This window comes from Aquarana catesbeiana, linkage group LG03 (assembly GCF_042186555.1).
Source record: "Aquarana catesbeiana isolate 2022-GZ linkage group LG03, ASM4218655v1, whole genome shotgun sequence".
In the NCBI taxonomy this organism is placed as follows: domain Eukaryota; kingdom Metazoa; phylum Chordata; class Amphibia; order Anura; family Ranidae; genus Aquarana; species Aquarana catesbeiana.
This window is the reverse complement of record NC_133326.1, coordinates 558,626,138-558,641,799: the sequence shown is the minus strand read 5'-3', so window position 1 is coordinate 558,641,799 and position 15,662 is coordinate 558,626,138. Positions and strand designations below refer to the sequence as shown.

The 15,662-nt window shown below is 42.2% G+C and overlaps 1 protein-coding gene across 4 annotated transcripts in view; it reads right to left on the bottom strand.

Moving 5' to 3' along the window:
* The window catches only part of ITPR2 (inositol 1,4,5-trisphosphate receptor type 2), a 518,259-nt gene that overhangs the window by 333,220 nt on the left and 169,377 nt on the right, over positions 1-15,662 (bottom strand). For 2 of the 4 annotated variants that reach the window (XM_073621752.1, XM_073621753.1), the window contains exons 8-10: positions 9,219-9,365; positions 8,820-8,915; positions 2,766-2,879 (exon numbers count right to left, since the gene is read on the bottom strand). In XM_073621752.1, the coding sequence (XP_073477853.1) occupies positions 2,766-2,879; positions 8,820-8,915; positions 9,219-9,365 (357 nt within the window). The remainder of the gene's footprint in view (positions 1-2,765; positions 2,880-8,819; positions 8,916-9,218; positions 9,366-15,662) is intronic. The other 2 variants (XM_073621755.1, XM_073621756.1) reach the window with 1 other exon arrangement.

The window sequence follows — 15,662 nt, the reverse complement described above, 5'->3', positions numbered from 1 at the left end:
CAGCATTTGATGTTCAGTTGAATTGTGATTTTGACACGAACCATAAAACTGACAGCTCAGGAATGATAAGCGTGTTTATGATTTCTACAGAGCGTGGCAATGCAGGTGAAGCTGACAGGTAGAACTAACAAAACGCAGAGACTGCCTTTTTGTTCTGGTGACCTTGCAGTTCCCTCAGGGTCAACATGACTGAGAGGGAAAATAAGACTTAATCCAGACATTAATAGAGCTGTCAGCGGGATCGACTCGCGTATGGCCTGTTTACACAACGTTTTCATTCAACAATTGTGAATGGGTGTGTTGATCCTGTAAATACGTTTACAGAAAGTGGAATTATTGATACGGTAGGATACGGGCAGATTACCAGAAAATTTGATGATTAAAGTATAGCAACAGCCAACCCCTCCTGTCCTTTTTTTTTCTAACAGAGCAGGTAAGGGTTAAACCCTTGTTGACTTTTTTGATGTGTGTCCCATTGGAGAGATTTCCCCTCACTTCCTGTCTCAGAGATATAATGCATTTGAATGAAGATTGAGACAGCAAAATGGCTTTCATATGCCTCCTGTTCAGCCTACCATATACCTGCACCCACACACCTGTCAAATTAGGACCTGTGGCTGTGTTCATACAGCTGCTGCATTCCCATAGAGCAGGGATATGCAATTAGCGGACCTCCAGCTGTTGCAGAACTACAAGTCCCATGAGGCATAGCAAGACTCTGACAGCCACAAGCATGACACCCAGAGGCAGAAGCATGATGGGACTTCTGGTTTTGCAACAGCTGGAGGTCCGCTAATTGCATATCCCTGCCATAGAGTAACAGGCAGCTGCAGCTAGCTGCATGAACAAACAGCTCATTCACGCAGCCAGAGTACCGGTGTGAATGAGCCCTAATTATGCTTTAGTCAAATTATTTTTTTTACAGTTTTATTTTTTACATTTTTTAACAGCCTTGTGTATGCATGCGTGTGTGAAGCATAGTAAACATAGTTTACTATGCTTTAATTACGAATGAACACAGGAGCGATCTGTACTGATCACTCTTTGTGTTGATTCAGGTAAGGAAGGGGTCAATAAATATGAAATTTTTGCCGCTATCCCCCAACAGACCCCCTCACTAACACACACAATCATACACAAACACACTCTCTCTTCATCCTGAAACCAATTACCCTGTTTGCTTGCAGCAGCTGACAGACAATGGAAGGGAGAGAAGAAGAAGCTGGCAGTACTGTGGGGGGGGGGGGGGTCAAAGGGGAATTTAAGCTGTAAGGGAAGGGAGGGTATCGTGGGCACATGGAGGGGTCATTGGAGCGACAGGGTCCCTGTGACTCCCCCTGCAGTGGCTGACAGCTGGTGGAAGGGAGAGGAGAAGAAGCTGGTTGCAATGCTGGGGGAGCCACAGGAGGCCTTGCATCAGGGATTGGTACCCCACCACTCCGATCACACCCCCCGCCCCACTGCAAGGGAGAACATTTCGTTTTTCTGGAATAGGGCTTTGAAGCCGAACTCCAGCTGTCTCTTCAGTCTTGCACAGCTCTACAAAAGAAAGTTATGTCTGTCTCAAACGATTAAACAAAATTAATTCAGGTGCATTGTTGCAAGACCAATTGTCAGTCAAACTATTACAGCACTGAAAACTGAACTATAGCCTGGTAACTAAGGGGTATTACTATTACTAGAGCTACTTCCCACCCGGCCACTGCACATAAATGGCTGGGTGGTCTTTTGCTCGATCTGAGTGGACGTTCAGGAACGTCCCTCAGAACAAGTGCTCACAGCACGGTCACGAGGCGCGCTGCGGCTCGATTCTGTGATCATTCTGATCACAGGATCCAGCTGAGCGGAGATCAGGATATGGGCGCTGTGATTGGCCTTCCCGATCACCTGACGGCTGTGTCCAATCAGTGAGAGCTCAGTAGGGGGGGGGGGAATCTGCAGATCTGTGACAGCTCTCTGTGTGAGGATGATTTTACACAGAGAGCTGTTACAGATCACCCCATAAACTGTACACCAAGCACCACTGATATACCCCTGTCCCTATACACATTTCAGTGTCCCAATAAAAAGTCTGTCTGTTCCTCCATCACTGCCAACACCAAATAAACACTGATTTGGGTTATTTTTACCAAAGAAATGTAGCAGCATAATTTTTGGTCAAAATTTATCAAGAGAAATTACTTATTTGCAAAATTTTATAACAGAAACTAAGAAAAATGCATTTTTCTGGAAAATGTTTGGTCTTTTTTTATTTTTATTTGTAGTGTAAAAAATAAAAACCCCAGCGGTGATTAAATACCACCAAAAAAAAGCTCTATTTGTGTGAAAAGATTTATAAAAATTTCATTTGGATACAGTGTAGCATGACCACGCAATTGTCATTCAAAGTGTGACAGCGCTGAAAGCTGAAAATTGGTCTGGGAAGGAAGGGGGTGAAAGTGCCCTGTACTGAAGTGGTTAAAGGCTGGTACTCACATGTTTAAAGCTGGACTGGGCTAACAGCTCTAGTAAAGAATTTGTAATTCTTGTCAGCCTTTCAATCCATATACTCCTGCCACACAGCACAGCCAAATCCTCAACTTGCACTGCAATAGCAGCACATCATGATCAAGAATACACTCCCAGCTGCTGATTGGACAATGAAGAAAAAGCAGCACACTATTAAACTGATACTAAACACACACTGTTTAATTTACATTGTCCCTTCCATTTCTGTATGTGGATGATGGCACTGTAATTATTTTAATGAAAAAACACCTAAGTACCTTTTTCCTAATCGATATACAGCTGTCACAGATCTTTCCCAGTCTGTCTGCAGAGAAACATAAGCAGGAGGAGCCTCTAGTCCTCTGCTGCTGGTCACAATAGAAAAAAACTGCCTTTGGAATACAGAGTAAAAATAAATAAATAATATCAATAAACTGTTTTAAATTGGCATACAAATATATATTTGAAATTAAATCTTTATTATTTTGTGGAAATAACATGGTGTGGGCAGATTTCTGTCAGTCACAGGCTGTGTTAAGCCCCTCCCGCCTGTGTCTTAGAATAAAAGGGAGGTGAAGCCTCCATTACTCTACATGTAATATCCCACCCTCATTGTGTTTAGCTGGTTAGTGGGCATGGAGTAGGGGGGAGGGAGAGGGCTGTCGTTTACCACTGTGTATACGTCCACATGTGTGACTCTATAGTCACATGGGCTGCTCAGATACAATAGGGAGGAAATGCTCAGCATAGAAACTCACTGAAAACGGAGCATGTGCAGTGTTGCCACCACAGCTGCAATATCCCTAACTGAATGAGGGACATGAACAGAAGGTGGAGATAGAGAGCAGCAGGATCAACCAGGTTTTTTTGCAGAATTACAGAAAACAAATCTTCTAATGATTGAGTATGAACAGCATGTAATACATAATTTATTGATAGGTTTTTATGAGGTGGGTTTAGTGACACTTTAAGTCATCTTTTATGCTCACTCTGCTCTCCAGTCTAGGCAGCAGGTTCTCTGACAAACGATGTGCATGCAGCTGAAGTCTGATTAGATACATATGTATATGTAAAAAAACACATACAAGAATATATATAGTACATAGTATTTCTTTCATCCAGCTACATCTCTACAACTATTACATATCATTCTGTAAATCGGTGCTCTTTTTCATAGCTATTAATCAAACTTTTTTCATAAACATATATCATAATAATTTAAAGCTGAACTCCTGTCACAAAAGCTTTCATTCAGATATATTCCGTGAAAACCCTTCTCTTTAACCGCTTCAGCCCCAGAAGATTTTACCCCCTTCCTGACCAGAGCATTTTTTGCGATTCGGCACTGTGTCGCTTTAGCTGAGTGCGACATTGTACCCAAACAAAATTGATGCCCTTTTTTCCCCACAAATAGAGCTTTCTTTTGGTGCTATTTGATTACCTCTGCGGTTTTTATTTGTTGCACTATAAACAAAAAAAGAGCGTCAATTTTGAAAAAAAAGCAATATTTTTAACTTTTTGCTATTATAAATATCTCCAAAAAATGTATAAAAAAACAAATTTCTTTCTCAGTTTAGGCAGATATGTATTCTTCTACATATTTTTGGTAAAAAAAATTGCAATAAGCGTATATTGATTGGTTTATAGCGTCTACAAAATAGGGGATAGATTTATGGCATTTTTATTATTATTATTTATTATTTTTATTAGTAATGGCGGTGATCTGCGATTTTTATCGTGACTGCGACATTATGGCGGACACATCGGACACTTTTGACACTATTTTGGGACCATTGTCATTTATACAGCGATCAGTGCTATAAAAATGCACTGATTACTGTGTAAATGACACTAGCAGGGAAGGGGTTTAACACTAGGGGGCAATCAAGGAGTTAAGTGTGTCCTAGGGAGATGTTCTAACTGTAAGGGGGGGATGGGCTACCACTGACATGACAGCGATCACTGATCCCGATGACAGGAAGCAGTGATCTCTGTCATGTCACTAGGCAGAACAGGGAAATGCCTTGTTTACATAGGCATATCCCCGTTCTGCCTCTCCGCACCACAATCGCAGGGCGCTGGCGATCATCGAGCTCCCGGGACCTGCGGGCACGCTCCTGCGGTGTGCGTGCGCGCACCTGATAGGTGGCAAATTTAAAGGGACGTACAGGTACGCCCATTGCCTGCCTGTGCCATTCTGCCGACGTACATCTGTGTGCGGCGGTCGGCAAACAGTTAAAGAAGCCTATCCTGCTTTTAACTAATACACTGTTTTACTTTCTCCATCAGCTCATCCCCCACAGCTATTAACTTTTGTATCAACTGACCCTCCCTCTTAGATTGTAAGCTCTAATGAGCAGGGCCCTCTGATTCCTCTTACACCAAATTGTATTGTAACTGTAATGTCTGCCTTGATTTTGTTAAGTGCTGTGCAAACTCTTGACGCTATATAAATCCTGTATTATAATAATAATAAAAATGGAAAGTCAGACACGTTTCAAGAAACCAATGTGAAAACCGTAGCAATGGATACATTTATTACTGACTCCTGGCTCTGGTTTCATGTTTGGATATAAAGATGCAGCACAGTCAAGCAGCCAGTTTTAAGGCAAACTTTGCATGCAAATTAAAAAGCAACACAAGGCGTAACATTAAGCACTCGGCTTGGCTTGGCCCGGCTCCAGCTACACCAGTCCCCGGCCAGCATGCTGAGACAACACTTTGCAATTTGGGTGACATTAAAAAACTTTCCACGTTTCTGAAGAGACGGCAATAAAACAGATGCTTTAGGAGCTCAGAGATCAGGAATGCTTTAGTAATATAATGTCACTTATGTCCACAGCATCGCTTACCACGCTAATAGTGACTCTGCTACAAAAAAAAAAGTAGTTTCCTATTTTTTACCTAAAAGTAGTTTATGTAGATCTGGGGTCAGAAACCCATAGATCACGATCTAGCAGTAGATCTCAACCAGGTGACTGGTAGATCAGGGTCTGGGCTTGCTGACCAGCCATCCCAGTGCCCTGCTTTCCTATACAGTACAGCAAACAAGGGGTTAGAGCAGGCAGCGTTGTGCTGCTTCTCACCACCTTGGACTCCGCAGAAGCATGCAGTTGCAGGGCGCTTGCAAAGTGGCCCTATTTACTTGAATAGGTCATGACTGGCAGGTGGTAGCACCCACCAAAACAACAGGGGGTTTAATTCCTGCTGCAGTATGTGTACACCTTTGACTGCTGCCTCAGCCACTAAAGGGGGTAGGGATTGGGGGCAGTAAAACTGAGACTCAACCGCAGGGTTTTACCACACCCCAACTTAACGCATGAATGAGCCCTAAGGGTGCTGCTCCCTATCGCAACTAGTGCAGCAGGCACTGCTGCTCCTCTGAAAAGTGATCCGAGTGTGTTTGACAGGTAGTGAGGAGATGATATGTTGCCTCCTCACTATCTGATTTAAATCTGTGATTGCTGTGCAATGCATGCAATTGCAACAAGGTAGTACGGCAATTAGAGGTTTAAATCAGGTGTGAGGAGGCAACACTGTGCCTGGTGATCTTTGACTTCTCCCATGTTGTTCAGGTAGATCTCCACCTCTTTAAGGTTCCCTATCTCTGATGTATATATATATATATATATATATATATATATATATATATATATATACACATACCTGTATATAGTGACATGTAGGATGTTTAGCTCAGTGGTAGATATGCTTTTTACAGTGAGTCCATGACAGTTGGCACTATAATTAAGGGCCTGGTAGCCCACTTTTATTAACCTCCCCGGCGGTATGATTATTTCATATTTTTGATGCTGAAAGCAGTACAATTATTTTGCATGGAAATTTGGCATTTCATATTATAGGCCTGTAATTCTTAGGAATAACTCACTTAAATCTGTCCAAACCAGAGTCTAGTAGACATCCCAGGTATGATAAAGTTTGAAACACGAAATCATAAATTATAATATAATAAACAACTATAAATAATTATACCAAATAATAATATAATAATAATAAAAATTATTCAATAATGTAATCAAAATCAAAAACACTAAAATTTGCTCAGTTGCAGAATTGTCACTGTCATTACTTTTCAGTGTTTGATGATGGATTTCCCCACGAATCACTATCGCTCAATTCTGCAAATGATTCTAATTTATTATCGCTGTTTTTCTAGCTGGTCTAAAACCACTTTTGATGTAAAGGGACGGTTTTGGTTGCTATGAACAATCTCCAGTTTCCAGGCAGAAAGAACAGTATATATCATATAAAAGTGCATGCAGGACACTGGACAAACCACTAGGGACAAAAGGGAAGTGAAATAATTTCATACAGTAATGTAATCTGTAAGATGACAGTATACTGTATGTATTGTGTGTGTTTCACTTTTTGAATTTGACGCCGTTCTCCGTCCCCGTGCATCGCAGCGCTCGCAGGGAATGGAGCTCAGCTCCATGATAGATCGAGCGGAGGACAAGCCGCTCACACTGCGGGGAGACATTGCAGGATCCTGGGGACAAGGTAAGTAAGCTCTTCCTGGATCCTGCGATGCAATCCGAGTCTGGCTCGGGGTTACCGCTTTTGGTTCTGAAATTCCACCCCGAGCCAGACTCGGGAATACCGCCGGGGAGGTTAAGAGACAAACAGCATTTACAGCATATGACTTCCCACGCAGGGGGTTTCAGCTTCAGCAGGCACAACTATAAAATACCGAGCCACCTGGCTCTTAGGCTCACTCAGCCTTGATTGCAGTACCCTGCTGCAAGGTCCCACTCCTGTCCTCCAGATATGGTTCTCCAGCCCCCCTGGGTTTGCTCACTCTCCGAGACTTCCGGACTTCCTCCATCCTTCCTAGACTCACCAGCTGCCTCAGCTTTCCCAGCCTCCCAGGCCCTCTCTTGGTCTCCTAGGCCCTTATAGCTGTCCTGACCTTTCCAGTCCTTCAGGCAAGAAGTCTCCCTTACCACAGAAACAACTAGGCCACCCAGCCCTGATCTGGACTTGCCAAATCCAGAGAAAGCTTAAAACAGTTTTTTCTGCTCACAAAACTTCTGCCGGCGCTTCTAAAACGTTTTACATCAATTTATACAGAGACAGGGACTATCGCTATATATACACTATATATATATATATATATATATATATATATATATATATATATATATATATATATTCATACGTGCACACACACACAGTATTCCCATTGCATACCATACTGGAATGAACCCAGTAGCTAAAGTTTAATCTGCCTATATTTTGTCATTTTCCCTCCTTTCCCCACCATCAACATGTTAATGAAATTATTCAAAAAAACTGTTTTCATTACATAATTTTGGACCCAGTAACATCATTACTGGGTCCCTGCGCTTCTTTGTCCAATCATGGGAGGGGCTAGCAGAGTATTGAACATAGTTTCCTAAAAAGCAACACAAGACTTTGCACCAATGGTACAAGCAGTGGGACAGCTCTTGGGGGGTGTTTAGCACAATATCATATTGATGCATGGATATCAGTCTTGAGGAGTAGGCATTATTAGGCAGGCTGCCGTTGACTGCCTTGGTACCCTTGGCAACTCCCACATGTGATGCTGAACCTCTATGTTTGAAAGAACTGAAGCCCAATGAATTAACGGAGCGGGCCAGGGATAGTAATGCTGAGGGGAAAAGGGCTAGAATATCATATTGATCCATGAATATCAGTCTTAGGGAGTAGGCATTCCTAGGCAGGCTGCCATTGGACATCCTCCAGCCAGGAAATACGGCGGGCTCCGAATGACTTGCTGCAAATTCTAATGCACATTATGAGAAGCTCACAGTGTGCAGTCAAATTAGAATAAACAATTGCAGTATAGGAGAGGAGTCTGTATAACTGTGCAAGATACCATCCCGCCACTCAATCTCCTCCACTTTGCATTCATTCAGGAAATGCAGAGCATTTTATAAATGGTTCCTGTGCCAAGCAGCTGTCCTCCTGAGTTCAGAATGGAGCAGGCCAGTTGCTCAGCACAGGACCGGGAAGCAAGTAGAGATCACTGGAGTAGCTGTGTCTGATTTCCAGCTTCCAAGGGCATCAGCCAGGTATGTTATATACACAGTTAGATTGGTCCAAGCTGGATCTATTCAACTATGTATGAATATCCATACCTGGATTTTTTTCTTAGGGTGTCACTGTCACTGTCACTGGATAGGGTGTCACTGGAGCAGGAAGTAAGGGGAAATATCCTTGGTGGGCACACAGATAGCGATTAAGACCAGACAGAGAATTTATGCCTTCTACACTAACCAAAAACAAAAAGAGTTCTGGATTGAGCTGGGCTTTAATAAATGTCTCACCTCTGCAGCCAGGTAATTTCCAGTAGCCAAGTGCTTAAACCTGAAAAGGCTGTTCCACTGTCCGGCTCCTCCTCGGCACGGATCGTGATGCACGACCTGCAAGATCAGAAGTGATTATGTCAATGGATCGATACAAGACAAGGAAAGACATAGGCAACAAAATGAAGACTAGCTATTAATATTTGGAATACTGATTTTCTGCAGTTTCCATCTACAATGTTTCTCCTTTTCAGGTAAGAAAATAAAAAATGTTGTTTGTTGTGGGTCACACAGTCACTCCGACTGCACACTTTTTAATTTTTTTTTTTTATCTACCCTGCAATGTTAGTGCTTGGACCCAACTCCCTATCCATGTCAGCACTCTAAGTATGGCAATAAATTTAAAAAAGAGAGAATTACCTCAATTTCCCATAAGGCCTTGGAGCTGGTTGCCGATGTTGCAGACTGGCGTAAGGTGGTACGGAGAAAGATATGTTGCTTTTTTTCATGTTCGTCACAGGTCAGAAATTTTTCTTGTTCTGCATGAAAGAGTCTAACCACGTCGCCCTGTGGAAATAACAGATTGCACTAGTTACATTACAAAGGCTTCCTTAACTCCCTTCATGTCTAGGCTGCACTGTTTAATTTGGCTAAAAACACCTCCCCCTTTGTCATCTACATAGCATAGGGGGGAGGCATTCTGTAGTTCATGGAAGAAAACTGGAAAGGCTGATAACACTGAGATTTCAGTTGAGTGCACATGCGATCTTGGATTGATCGGGTGCTTTGGAGGCCAGAGGAGAGCTATGGGGTCTTAAAGACCCAGCTCTTTCCATATACGGGGACCTGTCATGGCCCCTGGTACAGTGCCTTGAAAAAGTATTTATACCCCTTGAAATTTTCCACATTTTGTCATGTTACAACCAAAAACGTAAATGTATTTTATTGAGGTGTTATGTGATAGACCAACACAAAGTGGCACATAATTGTGAAGTGGAAGGAAAATGATAAATGTTTTTCAAATTTTTTTACAAATAAATATCTGAAACACGTGGCATGCATTTGCATTTAGCCCCCTTTACTCTGATACCCCTAACTAAAATCTAGTGGAACCAATTGCCTTCAGAAGTCACCTAATTAGTAAATAAAGTCCCCCTGTCTGTAATTTAATCTCAGTATAAATACAGCTGTTCTGTGAAACCCTCAGAGGTTTGTTAGAGAGCCTTAGTGATCAAAGAGCATCATGAAGGCCAAGGAACACAAGACCAGACAGGTCAGGGATAAAGTTGTGGAGAAGTTTAAAACAGGGCTAGGTTATAAAAAAAATCCCAAGCTTTGAACATCTCACAGAGCACTGTTCAATCCATCATCCAAAAATGGAAAGAGTATGACACAACTGCAAACCTACCAAGACATGGTCGTCCACCTAAACTGACAGGCTGGGAAAGGAGATCATTAATCAGAGAAGAAGCCAAGAGGCCCATGGTAACTCTGGAGGAGCTGCAGAGATCCACAACTCAGGTGGGAGAATCTGTCCACGGGACAACTATTAGTCGTGCACTCCACAAATCTGACCTTTATGGAAGAGTGGAAAGAAGAAAGCCATTGTTGAAAGAAAGCCATAAGAAGTCTTGCTTGCAGTTTGTGAGAAGCCATGTGGGGGACACAGCAAACATGTGGAAGAAGGTGCTTTGGTCAGATGAGACCAAAATTGAACTTTTTGGCCTAAAAGCGAAATGCTATGTGTGGCAGAAAACTAACACTGCACATCAAATTGAACAGCATAATATTGTGGGGATGCTTTTCTTCAGCAGGGACAGGGAAGCTGGTCAGAGTTGATGGGAAGATGGATGGAGCCAAATACAGGGCAATCTTTGAAGAAAACCTGCTAGAGTCTGCAAAAGACTTGAGACTGGGGTGGAGGTTCACCTTCCAGCAGGACAACGACCCTAAACATACAGCCAGAGCTACAGTGGAATGGTTTAGGTCAAAGCATATTCATGTGTTAGAATGGTCCAGTCAAAGTCCAGACCTAAATCCAATTGAGTATCTGTGGCAAGACTTGAAAATTGCTGTTCACAGACGTTTTCTATCCAATCTGACAGAGCTTGAGTTATTTTGCAAAGAATAATAGGCAAAAATATCACTCTCTAGATGTGCAAAGCTGGTAGAGACATCCCCAAAAAGACTTGCAGCTGTAATTGCAGCGAAAGGTGGTTCTACAAAGTATTGACTCAGGGGGGCTGAATACAAATGCACCCCACACTTTTCACATATTTATTTGTAAAAAAATTTTGAAAATCATTTATCATTTTCATTCCACTTCACTTCTTATGTGCCACTTTGTGTTGGTCTATCACATAAAATCCCAATTAAATACATTTACGTTTTTGGTTGTAACGTGACAAAATGTGGAAAATTTCAAGGAGAATGAATACTTATCAAGGCACTGTATTACAAGGGATGTTGTTCATCCATGGTGATGGCAATAAAGCTGATCAACAAAAAAGGAACAGTGTAAAAAAATATCTAAATAAATAATAAAATAAACAATTTTAAAGCGCCCACACCCCCTGTGCATAGGAGAACGCACACATTGGTCACATGTACATACATAAATTGCAGTCACACCACACATGTGAGGTATGACCACAAACGTCAGAGCACGAGCAATAATTCTAGGGCCAGACTTCCAGTGTAACTCTAAGCTGGTAACCTGTAAAGGCTTTTAAAGCATTGCCTATGGATAATTTTATGTACCGCAGTTTGACGCTGTTCCACGGGCGTGCTTAAGTTTAAAATGTGACATGTCTGGTATTTTTTTATTCAGCGTATCATCTTTTATATTTTACCCAAAAAATCGGGTACTATATTGCATTTGTGCTCACTAAAATTCAATAAGGTGTATATTTTCAAAAATATTTGCTTTTGAAAGCTACTTACAAAATATATAATGTTTGGGGGTTCTAAGTAATTGTGTAGCAGATTTTTACATCTATGAGAGAAATGACAGAATTTGGCTGAATGTCAAGAAATGTCAGAACTGGCCTGGGGGTAAAGTGCTTAACACAGAGCATGCAACATCACTCATAACAATACTCATGAGCCTCTTGCATGCTTCAGCCTGAAAAAGCTCAGTACAGCATTTTTTTACTGATCTGATGTACAAACAGTCACTTAAACAAGCGCTGCATATTCTCAAGTTAAAAAAAAAAAATAGAAAACTCTGTGTTCCAGGTCATTATTTTGTTCTGGTGCGCGCAAATATGTGCATCTGCGCGCAAATGAGCATAAATATGAATGAACTTTCCCTAGAAATGTATTGTGCGAGGGAATACGCAAGCACACATATACGTGCTAATACACACATAAATATGCGCTAATATGTGCAAAACAAACACCTGAAATTGTGTGCAAAAAAAAGGGATGCTCAAACATCAGTATCGTGTGCATACCCTGTAAATACTTTATTTCCTGTTATGGAATAGGTGTTCCTGAAGTGGTTTTAATGCACCTTAACACTCATCAAATGCTTCAAAACTGCACATAGGGTGCTTGGGAAGCGGTTTAAACTCATCATTAACGCTTGGAAAATGCCAGTCTAACGCCCATACTAAAGCTCATTGACGCCAGTCTAACGCCCATACTAAAGCTCATTGACGCCAGTCTAACGTCCATACTAAAGCTCATTGACGCCAGTCTAAAGTCCATACTAAAGCTCATTGACGCCAGTCTAACGTCCATACTAAAGCTCATTGACGCCAGTCTAACGCCCATACTAAAGCTCATTGACGCCAGTCTAACGTCCATACTAAAGCTCATTGACGCCAGTCTAACGTCCATACTAAAGCTCATTGACGCCAGTCTAACGCCCATACTAAAGCTCATTGACGCCAGTCTAACGTCCATACTAAAGCTCATTGACGCCAGTCTAACGTCCATACTAAAGCTCATTGACGCCAGTCTAACGCACATACTAAAGCTCATTGACACCAGTCTAACGCACATACTAAAGCTCATTGACGCCAGTCTGACGTCCATACTAAAGCTCATTGACGCCAGTCTAACACCCATACTAAAGCTCATTGACGCCAGTCTAACACCCATACTAACACTAAAGGAGCATTTGTTAAGTGTTAGAAATTTAGCCAAGGGTGAACTAACCCTAAAAGAGCAGTGCAAACATTGAATACAAAAATTAAACTGGTCCAAGGGTCTCATTAAACTTCTATTACTCCTGTAGCAGGGCTCCTCTCTGGAGGTTCCGGCCGAGCCCTGTTTATTTAGCATGGGCTCCTTCTCCGAGACTCTACAGTTTACACTTTGGTGACTTGGTTGCTGTGGCAACTTCATTACTCACGGAGACGCCCTGCACATTCTTTTCATGTCACAAGCTGCAGGTAGATTTCATAATCACAACACTGACAGGGAAATGACAAGCACAGTGAGAAAGAGATCATCTAAAGATAGGGGTTTTCTCATTCCTAGAGACCGCTTCAGTGATTTGCGGTTGGCGTGTCCATTTTCATGTACACTTTAATGAATTGTTCTCTGAGTGAGCAGATTACAGAGATACTACCATAAGCCCGGCCTAAAGCAAAATGACCTTTTAGGGACCTTGTTCGACTGATAACGCTGTCCAGAAAACATTGCCCTGAGCCAAAGTCCATTCAGTCCACCTTAACCCATTTATTACCGGAGTTTAATGACACCCAGGGCAAATTTAGCAGCGGTGGAATGTGCTGGCTTACTTGACAATACCTCTATGACTAATTTCACTTCCTAAATAATTGATACATAGTTATTTGAGGGGGGTACTTCCACATACTGTACATCCATGCGAAGGGCCATGTTTGCACACTATCTGCCTTTGTACCTGCATGGTTGTCAGACTATGACCAGCAGCTGTGTCCATGCAGCCGCTGCTTCCCAACAGACATGAATGGGACTGCCTGCATGCGGATGCATGGAAAACCTGGATGCGGATGCATGGAAAATCGCATGGATGTACGCTTAAGTACACTCATGTAAACTGGGCCTTATTTGGTAACATGCAGCAATGCAGCTTAGTTTACCTTTTCAGAAACAATGTGCAGGTGAACTAACACCGTACCCTTGCCACCCCATTCCCTAGTCCCTGCTGTACTTACCTCCGTGGGTGCTTAGATGTGGTCCTGGGGTTTGAAATCCCAGCCCTCTACCTCTTCTGTGATGGATCAAAATTAATCTCTACCGGCACTGACCAATCACAATCGCTCTGATCCATCCCAGAAAAACTGCACAGACAAAAGATTTCAAATCCCAAGACCATTACTCAGGCTGCATGGGCACTGATAGCTCAGCACCCACAGAGGTAAGTAAAGCAGGGACCATGGCTGGGGAGGGCGCAGTGTTATTTCGCCATCTCATTTTTTCTGTAAGGCTCCATTCACACTTGTGCGACTTGTCATGCGACTTTGGACACTAAAGTCGCATGACAAGTCTCACCCCATGTTTTACCAATGACAGCTGTTCAAATATGTGCGACCTAAAGTTGCAGTGACTTTAAAAAGGTTCTTGCACTACTTCCAACTTTCTGTTCCTCCTGTTCTAACTTTCAAGCAACTTGGGTACCATAGACTGCAATGTAAACCCTCAAACGTTGCATAAAAGTCACACCTGAATGTTATATATGCGACAGTTGTGCAACAGTGGCCCATTACCACTGGTCAAAGCCAACGTCCCATCCAAGTCGTACCCATCCAAAGTTGCATTCAAGTTGCACCAAAGTTGCTCGACAAGTGTAAATGAAGCCTTAACCTCCCTAGCGGTATGATTATGGAAAATGTTTGCGTCTCAAAGCCATACATTGTTTCGCATGGAAATTTGGCATTTTATATTGTAGGCCTGTAATTCTTAAGAAATAACTCACTTAAATCTGTCCAAACAAGAGTCTAGTAGACATCCCGGGTATGATAAAGTTTGAAACATGAAATCATAAATTATAATATAATAAATAACTATAAATAATTATAACAAATAATAATATAATAATAAAATGTATTCAATAATGTAATGAAATCAAAAACACTGAAATTTGCTCAGTTGCAGAATTGACGCTGTCGTTACTTTCAGTGTTTGATGACAGATTTCCCCACAAATCACTATCACTCAATTCTGCAAGTGTTCTAATTTACTACCGCTGTTTTCTAGCTGGTCTAAAACCACTTTTGTCGTAAAGGACGCTTTTTGGTTGCCATGGACAATCTCCAGTTTCTAGGCAGAAAGAACAGTATATATAATATAAAACTGCATGCAGGGCACTGGACAAAGCACTGGGGACAAAAGAGATGTGAAATAATTTGATACAGTAATGTAATCTGTAAGATTACAGTGGTATGTGTTTTGTTTTTTGCACTTTTTGAATTTGCTGCCGGGCTCCGCCCCTAGGTGTCACAACGCTCGCAGGGAACAGATCCCGGCACACAGTACATTGGACGGAGGACACAGCCCGCGGACACAGCGGGAGGACATCGCAGGATCCTGGGGATGAGGTAAGTAACTTTCCCAGGACACTGCGATGCAATCTCGAGTGTGGCTCGGCGTTACCGCCTTTGGTAATGAATATTCACCCTGAGTCACACTCGGAATTACCACCTGGGCGGTTAAGGTGGACACTAAGGGGTTGATTTACTAAAGGCAAATTTACTGTGCACTTTGCAAGAGCAGTTGCTCCACAGTTTGGTAAATGAGAAAAGCTCTACTGACTTCATCATCCTATCATGTGCAAGCAAAAATGCAATTTTTTTATTTTCCTTGCACGTGATTGGGTACTTTTTGCAAAGTGAAGCTTTACCTCATTTACTAAGCTCTAGAGCAACTGCA